General features: G+C 49.9%; 1 protein-coding gene across 1 annotated transcript; it reads left to right on the top strand.

The window, feature by feature from the left end:
* Positions 1-60: 60 nt before the first annotated feature.
* Positions 61-4176, top strand: edem2 (ER degradation enhancer, mannosidase alpha-like 2). Its single transcript, XM_076742114.1, has 11 exons — positions 61-279; positions 769-879; positions 992-1031; positions 1222-1327; positions 1465-1590; positions 1947-2158; positions 2257-2398; positions 2559-2683; positions 2788-2932; positions 3048-3169; positions 3453-4176. The coding sequence occupies exons 1-11, from the start codon at positions 188-190 to the stop codon at positions 3933-3935; spliced, it is 1704 nt and encodes a 567-aa protein (XP_076598229.1). The 5' UTR covers positions 61-187; the 3' UTR covers positions 3936-4176.
* The last annotated feature ends 9655 nt before the right edge of the window (positions 4177-13831 follow it).

Below are 13831 nucleotides of genomic sequence, written 5' to 3'. Positions count from 1 at the left end.
TCTTGAACGCAGCTCGGGTTAGCTTCTCGTCAGCACATTGGACGGCGCATGCGCACATCGTCCACTTCCTGACAGCTTCGCAGCGGCAGTAGATTCTCCTGAGCGTTCTGTAGTTGTTGATGTTTTGTCGTGTTTTCTGTGTCCGTGTCCTCTCGTGTCTCTGTCCCGGCCCTCCTCGTGTCCCCACATGCGCGCTCCCGTGTTCGTGGCGCTGGCTGTTTGGCTGCTGAACGATGCGGCGAGCCGACAGTTCACCGAGGAGGACATGGCCGGCGCCAGGTAACCCCGAGACACACCGACACACAGGTGAACAGAGACAGTGAGCTCCAGTGGCGGAGGGAGTATTCACATCCTGTACTTCAAAGTACCAATACTACACTTTGAAAGTACTCCACAACAAGTAAAAATCCTGCATTCAAACCTTATTTAAGTCAAATTATCTGAGTATTATCAGCTATCCGCAGGTTGTGGATTAATACACCTGCTGCAGATGTTTGAGCTCATTGAGCTCCTTTATATCCTGTTGGTGCTTTAATCTTCATCAATGCATCAGATTCTAGAAGATCATCACACGTTTGCAGTGTGGCCGTCCTGTGAGAACCACGTATCTCCAAAAAGTGTGACGAGCTCAGAAAAACAGGCTGTTTTCAGCTCTGAGATGATGCTAAAAACACATGTGGAGATACGAGCTTTTCACTGGACAGGAAGGAATCTGAACAGTAACTCGAGTACTCGAGTAACTTACAGGACACTTTGCTGTTTTTTCAGACAGCGCATCAAAGCCATGTTCTACCACGCCTACAACAGTTATCTTGACAACGCTTTCCCCTACGACGAGCTCCGCCCGCTCACCTGTGACGGACAGGACACCTGGGGCAGGTGAGGTGACACCGTGGCGCTGCATGTTGAGGATGAAGCACTCCTGATCTCTGCTGACTGCAGCTCTGTGATGTTAACACCTTGTTTGTCGTGGTCCATCTCTCCTCCACAGCTTCTCGCTCACTCTGATTGATGCTCTCGACACTCTGCTGGTAAGATAAGACGTTCTGGTTCTTGTTCAGCTGAAGCATGAATACTGTGAAGATGTGAGGTCACAGCCGATCGTCAGCAGAGGCGAACGTTTGATTCCTCTCTGGCGTCTTGAGTGTTGAACAGATGTTGCGTTCAGGGTCAGTGGCTGAAGTCGTGTTGATGTGAAAACGTTCACAATGTTCTTTGAAGGTTTTGGGAAACCACACAGAGTTCCAGCGCGTGGCGTCGCTCCTCCAGGACACCGTAGACTTCGACATCGACGTCAACGCCTCCGTGTTCGAAACCAACATCAGAGGTACGAACGCGGCTGAGCGAATCAGAGGTCACGTCTCTGCACCAGTCTTTAACAGTCAAACTGCCCTGTGTGTGTGTGTGTGTGTGTGTGTGTGCGTGTGTGTGTGTGTGTGTGCGTGTGCGTGTGTGTGTGTGTAGTGGTGGGCGGTCTGCTGTCGGCTCACCTGCTGGCAGGTCGGGCGGGGATGGAGCTGGAGCCCGGCTGGCCCTGTTCGGGGCCGCTGCTGAGGATGGCCGAGGACGCCGCCAGGAAACTGCTTCCAGGTATGAAAACGATCCGCAACAGCAGGACCAATCAGAGGTCACGAGAGGCGGAGCCTGTGTGAGGTGGAGCGAGGGCAGATCTGTACGCTGACCCCACCCGTTCAGAGTCTTTCAGTCCACCAATAATCACATCAACAGTCATATGAAACAATCAATCGATCAGCAACTATTTTGATGATGCGATGATCAGTGACATCACTGATCGGGCGCAGATGTCAAGCAGTGGTTGATTCCAGCTTTGCAGTGTGGACTGCTGCTCAGACAGGAAACGCAGTCTGAAGACGTTACTTTGATCTTTAATCAATAATCAATAATGGAAATAACTGACGGATGACGTGTTCTGTGATTGGCCGCAGCGTTCCAGACCGCCACCGGCATGCCGTACGGGACGGTCAACCTCCTGAACGGCGTCAGTCCCACCGAAACACCCGTCACTTGCACCGCCGGCGTGGGAACCTTCATCCTGGAGTTCGCCACGCTGAGTCGACTGACAGGAGACGAGACGTTTGAGAACGTGGCTCGCCGGGCCCTGAGGGCGCTGTGGAAGACCAGATCTGACATCGGACTGGTAACGGGTCCACCTGTCTGTCCGCAAACAGCAGCCACAAAAGAAAGCCGCCTCCTGCCACACAAACACCTGTCTCTCTCTGTGTCTCACCTGTCCAGGTGGGGAACCACATCGACATCCTGTCTAAGAAGTGGGTGGCTCAGGACGCCGGCATCGGAGCGGGGGTCGACTCCTACTTCGAGTACCTGGTGAAAGGAGCCATCATGCTGCAGGACGAGGAGCTGCTCAACATGTTCCTGGGTAACGACCTGCTCCCTCTGCCTCTGATACCTTCGCCCAGGTGCTCCGCCCAGGCCACGCCTCCACCGGATGACAGACTTAAAGACTGAAAATCAAGCGGCTGAGAGGCTTCGTGCTTTCGGCGAGGTCACGCTTACATCCGTGTGCTGCCTTTCCTCAGAGTACGATCGAGCCATCCAGAACTACACGCGCTTTGACGACTGGTACCTGTGGGTCCAGATGCACAAAGGAACCGTCTCCATGCCGGTCTTCCAGTCTCTGGAGGCCTTCTGGCCCGGCCTGCAGGTCCGCACAGAAAACACAAACGCTTTCCTGAGCTCACGTCTTAGATCGTCATTTCCTGTGTGTGTGTGTGTGTGTGTGTGTGTGTGTGTGTGTGTGTGTTTCAGTCTCTGCTGGGGAACCTGGACAGCGCAGTGAGAACGTTCCAGAATTATTACTCCGTGTGGAGACAGTTCGGAGGTCTGCCGGAGTTCTACAGCATCCCTCAGGGCTACACTGTGGACAAGAGAGAGGGGTACCCGCTGAGACCAGGTCAGTCCACCTGGTCCAAAAGAGAGCCAATCACACGTCAGCGCACAAAGCTGCAGTGTTACCGTTTAAATAAAGTTTTTTGTAATTCAAAGGCCACTGCGTTCCTTTATTCCAGAGTTGATCGAGAGTGCCATGTACCTGTTCAGGGCCACAGGTGACCACACCTACCTCCAGCTGGGCCTCGATGCTCTGGAGTCCATAGAGAGGATCGCCAAGACGCCCTGTGGATACGCCACGGTAAGATCAGTCAAGTTTAGTCGGAAGCTCGTTGGCTCTGAACTCGTCTTCAGCGTGCTGTGATGTCACGAGTCACGCTACGAGTCACGCTAGCCGCTCTGCGAGTGTTCGCTGTCTGAGCGACCGTAAACGAGGCAGAGCATAGGTGTCAAAGTGCTTCCTGTGCAGAGAATCACTTCCTGCCCTCCACCTGCACCTGCACGACGTGACGTGCAAACAGCCTGTCAGCAGTAGACACAGAGCAGAGGACAGCCAATCAAACGGTGTCGTTTCTCTTCTGCAGGTTAAAGACCTGCGAGACCACCAGCTGGACAACAGGATGGAGTCCTTCTTCCTCGCAGAAACCATCAAGTACCTCTACCTGCTCTTTGACCCCGCCCACTTCCTGCACGGCGGCGGGACGGAGGGCGACGGGTCCTGGGAGGAGGGAGGCGAAGGGGGGGAGTGCGTTTTAGGAGCGGGCGGGTTCATCTTCAACACGGAGGCCCACCCCCTCGACCCGGCGGCGCTCTACTGCTGCAGCCGCCACGCCCAGGACCGCCAGGAGCTCCGAGACATCCTGCTCAGCCTATCGCAGCCCGCGGAGACGTCCAGCCGCCGATCGAAGCCGCCGCCCAAACAGACAGGAGGCCACCCCCCCGGCCAATCAGAGAGCATCGCACTGAAACCAGGCGAGAAGAAGACGCCCCCCCTGCTGTCCTGCCCCGTCCAGCCGTTCAGCGCTCGACTCGCCATCCTGGGACAAGTTTTCACAGATAACACCTGAGCCGCCGTCCCGGATCACACGTGACTCCAGACACGTGTGAAAAACGTTTTCTGACATGTCAACTTTCAGGGAAGAGACACAAACAAACACCAGGAGAACCGAGTCACGAGGGTCCAGGTTCTGATCCGGGTCAGGTTGAACGAGGGACGAGCTGCAGCGATGAAGACGCTCAGGACGCGTTGTTCGCTGAACCTGAAGGTGAAATGTGTTTTTATTTATTAAACATGTTGTTGTTGTTGCCATTTGTCTTCTTCTTCTTTGTTCACTGACAGAACGAAGCTGTTGTGAAAATAAGATTCTTGTTTGGATTTTCAAACCGACCCAGAAGCTCGACCTGCGTGTTTCATTTTATTTAATACAGTCACATTTTATTTAATCAGATTCCTGCGAGGATCAAGAATCTGAATCCAGTATCTCACACGACGCTTCGGGCGTCCGTCATCGTCAGCGCAGAGCGTCAGTACGTCGCTTTGTCCTGCTCGGTCCGTCTGTGGCTGCAGGTGTGTGACTCTGCCAGTAGGGGGCAGCATGTGAACTCTGAGCAGCACAAAGTGTCCATCCTTCATCAGCCAAGTCTGAGGCTTCTCACCCGGGTCAGGGTCCTGGATGAGGCCTCCAGAGGTGCTTTAGAGGGCAGTCGCCTAAAATTAGCATTCTTCATGGTGAACAGTCATTTTTAGCTGTAAGACTCTGAAACACGTGAAAGAAAAGATCAGGATGAAGCTCGAGGCCTGAACTTCAGTGTTCACAGAAAGTCCTGAGTCCTTCGCTCATTTGCATGTTGGTGAGCGTCCATGTCCCCGGCCGCTCGGCTCCCACACGCTCAGTGATGTCCACCCGGTCTGAGCGTGGACGCCATGAGTCAGCGCGTTCAGCCCGAGTGTTCGCAATGTTTACAACCACAGAAACAACAGAGAGCTGCTCAGGTTACACGTCTGCGTGTCCTCTGGTCACAGCAGCAGGTCTGTCTCATGTCCTCTGGTGGCAGCAGCAGGTCTGTCTCACTGAGTGTCCTCTGGTCACAGCAGCAGGTCTGTCTCATGTCCTCTGGTGGCAGCAGCAGGTCTGTCTCACTGAGTGTCCTCTGGTCACAGCAGCAGGTCTGTCTCATGTCCTCTGGTGGCAGCAGCAGGTCTGTCTCACTGAGTGTCCTCTGGTCACAGCAGCAGGTCTGTCTCATGTCCTCTGGTGGCAGCAGCAGGTCTGTCTCACTGAGTGTCCTCTGGTCACAGCAGCAGGTCTGTCTCATGTCCTCTGGTGGCAGCAGCAGGTCTGTCTCACTGAGTGTCCTCTGGTCACAGCAGCAGGTCTGTCTCATGTCCTCTGACCGCAGCAGCAGGTCTGTCTCGCTGCGTGTCCTCTAACTGAGACCTCAGAGCTCCTCACAGAGTCTGACGCTCCTTTCACTGATCAATCGGTGTGAACTGATCGTTTCATTCCTCACTTTTCACTTGGACACCTGAACGCAGCATGAATGACTCAGTATTTGAATACTTTAAGGTCTTTTTTCCCTGATTTATACTTTTACTTAAATAAGCTTTTCAGTGCAGGACTTTTACTTGTACTGGAGTATTTTAACAGCGCAGTATTAGTACTTTTACTGCAGTAAAGGACCTGAAGACGTGCTGCTGGGCTGTGATGAGGACGCGGTTGGAGGTCTGATGGTTGAATGCACTGTTTGTGTTCCTGGAGGTTCTGATCTGGTTCTGTTTGTCATTTGGCCTCAGCAGAAATCCCCTCCTCCGTCATTCAGGGTGGGGCTCCTCTCTCCTCATCCTCTCCTCTCCTCGTTTCCTCTCCTTTCCCCCCTCCCTTCTCATCTACCTCATCTTCTTGCTCCCCCTCCTCTTATTCTCTCCATCTGACATCACCCCACCTTCTCTTTATGGGTGGGGTTCTTCTCTTTGACCCTCGAACCTCTTTTGTCCATTAAAATGTTTATTGTCTTTCTTCATCCCTCTCTCTCTCCTTCTCTCTTCCTCCCTTCCTCATTCTTCTTTCATTTCATAACTTCCTTTCTTCTCTTCTTCTTTCACTCTACTTGTCTTTCAAATCCACTTTTTTCTCTTTTTGCCTTATTTTTTTACTCCTAAACCTTCATTATCTTCTTCCTCCTTCAGCGTCTTTCTTCCTTCCTGCTTTGTCTCTTTCTTCCCTTCTTTACTTCCATACATTTCCTTCTTACTTTCTTTTACACTTCCTCTATCCTCCTTTCTTCCCTTATCACAAAAGGGCAGAATTTCTTCACACTTTTAATCTGTTTCCCTTCTTTAGTTTCGCTCTGCTTTCTCTCTATCCTTCCTTCCTTCCTTCCTTCCTTCCTTCCTTCCTTCTTTGGGTTGCCCTAGTCTATTTTCCCTCCTTTACTTCTGCTTTCTTTCTTTCCTCCCTCCCTCCCCTCCTTCCTCCCTCCCTCCCTTCCTTCGTCACTCTCTCCCTCCCTCCCTCCTTCCTCCCTTCCTTCCTTCCTACCTCACTGTCTCCCTCCCTTCCTCTCTTCCTTCCTCCCTCCCTCCCTTCCTCCTTCCTTCCTCCCTCCCTCCCTTCCTCTCTCCCTTCCTTCCTTCCTTCCTTCCTCCCTTCTTCCCTCCTTCCTCCCTCCCCCCTCTCCCTTCTTTCCTCTCTTCCTTCCTCCCTCCCTCTCTCTCTTCCTCCCTCCCTTCGTCCCTTCCTCTCTTCCTCCCTCTCTCCCTCCCTCCCTCCCTTCCTTCCTTCCTCACTCTCTCCCTCCCTTCATCCCTTCCTTCCTTCCTCCCTCCCTCCCACCCTTCCTTCCTACCTCCTCCCTCTCTCTCTCTTCCTCCCTCTCTCCCTTCTTTCCTCTCTTCCTTCCTCCCTTCCTCTCTCTCTTCCTCCCTCCCTTCATCCCTTCCTCTCTTCCTCCCTCTCTCCCTCCCTCCCTCCCTTCCTCCCTTCCTTCCTTCCTCACTCTCTCCTTCCCTTCATCCCTTCCTTCCTTCCTCCCTCCCTCCCACCCTTCCTTCCTTCCTCCTCCCTCTCTCTCTCTCTTCCTCCCTCTCTCCCTTCTTTCCTCTCTTCCTTCCTCCCTCCCTCTCTCTCTTCCTCCCTTCCTTCCTCCCTCCCTCTCTCTCTCTCTTCCTCCCTCCTCACCCCCCCCCCCCCCCCCCCCCCCGGGTGTGTTTCTGGACCTGTCTGCCCTGATGACTGAATCATGACTAACTGCTGTGAGTTTATACTTGACTTCCTTCCAAACAAGTCTTTGAAACAGATTAGAAACCTCATACTTCTGTCTCCACTCTGCTGTCACTCTACTCGATTCTACTCTGTCTCTGTTTTCACTCTGGAACACGTGATCACTTTAACTTGTTTTATGATATTTCAACGTCATTTTAAACTCTGTTTTTTATTTTTATTTGAACTCCTGTCAGCTTTAATCTTCAGCTGACATTTTAGCTGCTGTTGGTTCTTTGTGCAGAACAATGCCTTCACCTCAGGTTCTTACAGAACACACACTTCAGCTGCTTTCAGCCGCTGCTCATCCACTGACACTGCTTCCATTTCTTTGTCTGCAGCTGACTGTCAGCGCTTTCGCTTCCGTCGATAACATTTTCTCTGTTGTGACAGTTCAGCTGCTTCATTTCTTACACACCGACTGCAAACTTTCTTAATCACAGTTCAAGTCACATGTTCACCTCTTACTCCTCAAACGACACTTTAACTACTTTAGTATTTTACACGTCAGCTGACTTTTCAGGCTCCCACATCGATCATCATTTCAGAATTCATCTTCAGCGCTTAAACACAAACTGACAGCTCTGTGAGCTGCTTCAGTTTAAACTTCCAAAATTAAATAATACAAAATCCAACATAACAGTGTTTCAGAGCCCACAATAATAATAATAATAATAATAATAGAATAAACCTGCATTTTCGCAGCACTTTTCTGGTTCCACAGTAGAACTTCTCTGGTTGATCCTGTGTTTTATTGAGTTTTTCGGTTTCTGGCACTCTGCACATCATTTTGCAAACATTTATTTTGAGAAGTGTTCCTCAAACAAAGCCTCCTGTCCTGTGTGTTGGCTCGGGACCTTCTCTGTTCTCCACACTCTGCACAATAACATCAGTAAGAAGAACATGTGGTGATGCAATCGGCCTCAGCTGCTCTGTTTCCTGCAGGCCTGAAGTCAGTCTGAGGGGATTTTCTGCAGCTCAGCTTTAACTCGGCCTGAATTTTGATCTCCTCTTGGAATTCAAAGGTCCAGTGAAACGCACTTAAATTCTTCGATCAGTTCAGTGAAACTGCGTCCACGACACCTTCTCTACGTCCACCCTCCGAGCCATGAGGTGCTGAGGCTTTTTTAATTGAAGGTACATGTTTGAGCTTTGGACACAGCCGGGCTAACTGCATCCCCTGCTTCCACTCTTTGTGTTAGAGATTCCAGCTGTGCTTCAAAGTTGCCTGAATAGTTTAGTTTTGCATTTGCAAAGAAAGACGGGATAAAGAAAAAGGAATACATTTAACCAGTAAAGGAGGCGCAGAAAGGAGAGCAGAGGAGGTTCATTTTGGGAAACTGAGGAGGAGAAAAAATAAATGTTCTTTATAATAAAAGTTTGATAAACTGATCTCTGCCATTGATGAAGTGACGCCTTTTACCATCTAACAATGTAAACGTCACATGTGGACACATGAAGGTAAGAAGCATTATGTTTCCATAGGACATCAGATTTAAGGCATTGGGGGGGGGGGGCTTTACAGGATTTCCATCTGACAGATGAAAGCATTAAAATGTAGGACGGATCACATTTTAACTTCAATCACTCGGCACATTTTCTACCTGCATGAACACGTTTTCCCTAATCCGGGTAACACTTCAGATTCCGTATTAATACCTGCAGGAAATGAGGTCAAAGTGCTGAACACCAACATCTGCGCCTCTTTACGATAATCATGAACAGAAATCGATCCTGTTTGTGATGTAAAAGATGTGAAATGTGGATCCACTCACCGAGGATGAACCCATGACTGGATGCAGATGGAGACGTGCCGCCATCTTTTATTAACTGCAGCGGACGGAGGTGAAGCTTCCTGATGGTTCAGCTGAATTACCTGCTGAGTTTTACCAGATGAGATGTTCTCACAGGATCCACAGATCTGAAACCAGCACAAACTGGGAAAGTCCCAGTCCCGGATGAACACAAAGAAGCTGACAGTGAAGTGTTAACCTGTGGAGATTTTCCAAATCTGCTCCCAGAGAATCACCAGTGACACCAGTGACACCAGTGACTAATGACAACTGCCAAACCAGCTAAACCGGTGTGACTACAGAACGTTCTAGTGAAACCAGTGAGACCAGTATAATTTGCAAAGCGAGTATACTGTAACTGAAACCAATCCAGTCATGACCAAAGACAAAACATTGTCCACTTAAATCATTTCAACCAGTGAACCCAGTGGAAACAACGGGACCAGTAAAACCACTACTGAGAAGCACATAAACAGACATCCTGTGAAACCACTGAAACCAGTAACATGAGTAAAACTAGTGAGAACACTGAAACCAGTGACCTCAGTGAAACCAGTCAGACCAGTGACAGCAATGAGAGTAATGAAACCAGTCCAGTGAAATCAGTAACAGTGTCACCAGTAAAACCAGTTACACCATTGATATGCCTGCATGGCCAGTGACTTCAGGAACCAGCAGAACATGAACCCTGCAGAACCAGTACTTCCAGAGAACCCAGTGGCACAACCGAGAAGACATTTTAAACCAGTATAACCAAGGACCCCCAAAAGAACCAGTCAATCCTTGAGATTAGTGAATCGCAGAGGACCAGTGGAACCAGTAACACTAGTTAATCTAAAGACTAGTGAAAGTAATGAACCCAGTGGAACCAGTAACAGTGTTACAATTACACCAGTAAAACCAGTTAGAGCAGTGAGAACAATGAAAATAGTGAAACCAGTGAGATGAGTGAAGCCAGAAGCACCAGTAAAAGACCAGCGAGTTCAAATAACACACTGACACCAGTAAAACCAGTGAGAGTACTGGCACGACTGAGACCAGTCACACCAGTAATACCACTGAACTTTAACCAACTGACCCAATAAAACCAGCCAGAAGACTGGCATGCATGGGAGCAGTGACACCATGGAACAGCAGAAAAACCGATGAGCCCAGTAAGAACCCAGTGAAACCAGCAGCCCGGCCCTCTGAGCACTGGGCGAGGCGTTTGCAGGTTTGACATCGTCTCTAAGGAGTGGTCAACTTCCTGTACCCATGACATCATCAGCGAGCACGTGCAGTGCAGACGGGTCCAGGAACAGATGATGACGGTGATAAAGGGGACTCGTTTCTCACACACACACACACACACACACACACACACACACACACACACACACACACACACGCTATGCTATACACTGGCCTGATCAGAAGTTGCATAATGTTAGCATGTGTGTGTGTAAGATTTGGCTCCGGGTCCCCAAACTAATCATACTCTGAAGGGCCAAGAGGGTCCACACCCTGCACACACACAAACACACACACATGCATGCACACACACACACAGACACACACAGACACACACGCACACACACTCATCTGTTAGCCATTAGCAGCCAGTCAATGACAACAGAATCACATGGGCTGGGCTCAGTGCTCTCACACACAATTACATACTATTCATATGATGTATGGATGTGTGTGTGTGTGTGTGTGTGTGTGTTGCCAGGCCCATCACAGAGCAGCTGGGAGGTATGGAGGATATAACTCTTGGCCCAGTTTAACATCAGTCCCAGTATGTGACAGAAGGGGAATTCCAGTAAAATCTCTTCTTCTTCTTCTTCTTCTTCTTCTTCTTCTTCTTCTTCTTCTTCTTCTCCTCCGTTGTTCTTGTGTCTTTGTTTCTTGTGCACACTGCTTCCTGTCTGTGTGTCTGTCCAGTCTCACTCTCACTTTGTTGACTCGCCGTCTCCTGATCTTCAGAGGAGCGCTTCCTCCTCGTAAACCATCATTTTCCCACCACAGAGCTCCGGTCTGGACAACCCGTAAACTCGACCCCTCGGAGGATCGCCGGCTTTGATCAGACGTTCATCCATTTGGCAGCAGACGGACCTCGGCGCTTCCAGACAAGGTGGGAAATACAATCCATCAAAACTGGTCTCCTCCCAGTTGGCTGTGTCCAGAATACGTCCAAAGGGAGGCCTCCTGATTAGAGGCTGAACGGCAGCAAACCGCCCCAGCGAGCGCTCGAGCCGACAGAGAGAACACAGCACAGCCTCAACACACCTGTAAGGCCAACAGCTCCGCCTCTGACACCTTACCTGCCAGGTAAGGAACAGTGCACAAAGACGGTGCTGCATTCATTCCAGTGAGAGTTGCTCACTGGTCTCACTGGTTTTGGCCCATAGAGAGCGTTCAGGGGAGTCCTCCTCCAGTTTAGCAGGTTGAGACACAGCTACTCCCACGCTAACACGCAACGTTCCAACAACCTTCAGAGAACAAAACAATAACGTTAGAAAAACGTGGAGGGTAAACGTTCCATCAACCTTCACGGAACGTTCTGGGAACATAATAATAACGTTAGCTTTAAAAGCCATAAAGGCTGTTTTACCATCTGGGGAACGTTGTGTTCAATGAACGTTCCCACAACCGAAGAATAAGGTTCCCAGAACGTTTTGGGAGCCAGACTTTGCGAGCTGGGTTCTCGACTTTCCAAACGTTTCTGGACTCAGTGGATCAAATCCTGACGAGAGAAACACGTGTTCACTGTCCTGCACATGGAGACAGCGCGCGTCACATGATGAGGCTGCAGTACCGCCTGCGGCCACCGCGCCAGCATCGCTTTACGGTGTGCTCCTGAGGCGTTCAAAGACCTGACAGTCATTATCGTGCTGCGTGTGGTGTCAGTGCATCATCTAAACATGTTTGTTTTAGCAGAACTGAACGGCAGAAAGAGACAGAATGAAGATCAATGAGGTGATGAATTATGAACACATGAAAGCATGAAAGGTGACTGAACGCTGAGGAGACTCCTCACATCACAGCCAACACCAGTACACTTGTTTTTGGCCGGTCTCCACCTTCCAGCTGGAGCAGACGACAGGACAAGCCTACGCCGGACCTCCGACTCCACCCTGCAAGTCTGACAGATCTGGAAAAAAGATCTGAGGGAGGCGAGCGGCTGAAGCTCCGCTGTCGGCTCATTTGTTAGTCAGATTTAGAAATTTGATTGTTTTAGTCGAGTTTTAGACTCAGCAGTCACGCTTCCGTCCAAGCAGAATAAAATGCTGATGGATGCTTGTTTCCATCCAGCACTGTTGTGTGAATATCATTCACTGTCTGACGGAGATGAGCAGCAGGTGGAGATAATTGTACGGTCGATGCCGTTAAACCACCACAGAAGGAGAAACACACCGACGGCGTCAGTCAAAGTGCTGATATGTCCGTTAGCTTCATGTGTTCATCTGAAGAAGGTTACAGCCTCCTCATCCTCCACACACCTCTGATGTTTTCAGCTGTTCACTGAGGAGGCGTTCACGGACGTCACTTTGTGCAGGAATTTTCACTTCTTCTTGAACGTCCAGCGTTTCCACTCCAGCTTTTAAGGAATAAATTCAAATACTGATAAAAATAAAAGCACTCTGATGCTGCGTTCATGTTAAATTGGAGTTATCACAGTTACTGGCAAAGTCGTTTCAACCTTCACACGACAGACTGGAGTTGTCAGTTGTCTGGTGTGTGTGTGTGTGTGTGTGTGTGTGTGTGTGTGTGTGAGGTCAGGACACACATGTGCCGTGTCTCCCTGTAGATGGTCAATATGAGGCTGGTGTTATGGAGCAAACGGTGACCCACAGGATTCAGTTTCATACATTCACCCACTCTGCTTTCTTCAAAACACACACACACACACACACACACACACACACACACACACACACACACACACACACCGTGAGGAATGTGTTGTACAGTGAAATGTGAGCCTGTGGGTACAGCTGGGTGTGTGTTATGATGTGATGTGTTTGGCTAAAAGAATGAAAACACAGTTTTAACAAGCGTTCACACCGTGAGTCACAGGATCACACACACACACACACACACACACACACACACTATACGTATGTATGAATGCACTTTTAGAAATGATTTTCTGATATTAATTCTCAGGTTGACAGTTGCAGCTACGTGATCGTCCACACACACCTGCTGTAACGGGACACACTCCCGCTCCCTTCACTGACAGCTTGACCTGGAAGTCGATCCAGTCCCCATCATGAGGCCGTCCCGGTGCTCCTGTTCCTGCTGGATGCCTGATGAAGACACATGAGAGGAGTGTTCATCATTTCATTCAATACACAGTGAAAAGCTAACTGCTAACTGTCAATCAACTAGTGACACACAGCTAACATGCTACGATAGCTTAGCCTCTGCGGCTCTTCACTCCTTCAGAAGTCAAACGTGTCAAACGCTGCGAGCGGATCCACTGACCACAGTGACTCTACTGAAACAAACCGTCTCTCCTGTGTCCTCACTGGGGGAACTGGGACTGGAGGAAAAGATGCGTTTGAGGGAAACCTAGAAGAAACTGCATTAATAGAAGTGAACTGGCTGTAAAAGGTTAAAGTCCTTTCAGATATTCGCTCATGTTTCAGTCCAGAGGGACGAGTGACTGAAATAAAGATAATTCTTTATTACAACAGATGAAATGTGATAATTCAGTCTTGACAGAAAGTCTTTGGCGCTCAGACTCTACAGGGAGATTTTGTAATGGGGGGGCGTCGGCGTGAGCAGCAGCAGCAGGATGAACCCCCGGGGGGTCCAGACACTGGTGGTGGCTGATGACTCTGCTGAGGCTGAGGCCGGACTGGGCGGTCGTGATTAGGGGAACGCTTCATTTGCTCGCCTGTGACAGCTTCAGGCGGCCTCCGT

The sequence above is a fragment of the Chaetodon auriga genome, chromosome 10 (assembly GCF_051107435.1).
Source record: "Chaetodon auriga isolate fChaAug3 chromosome 10, fChaAug3.hap1, whole genome shotgun sequence".
Taxonomy (NCBI): domain Eukaryota; kingdom Metazoa; phylum Chordata; class Actinopteri; order Chaetodontiformes; family Chaetodontidae; genus Chaetodon; species Chaetodon auriga.
This window is presented reverse-complemented; position numbering and strand designations above follow the sequence as displayed.

Coding starts and splice junctions, on each gene's coding strand:
- edem2 (XM_076742114.1), top strand. CDS start 188: ATGCGCGCTCCCGTGTTCGTGGCGCTGGCTGTTTGGCTGCTGAACGAT. Junction 880..991: donor GGACAGGACACCTGGGGCAG/GTGAGGTGACAC, acceptor TCTCCTCCACAG/CTTCTCGCTCACTCTGATTG. Junction 1,591..1,946: donor CGCCAGGAAACTGCTTCCAG/GTATGAAAACGA, acceptor GATTGGCCGCAG/CGTTCCAGACCGCCACCGGC.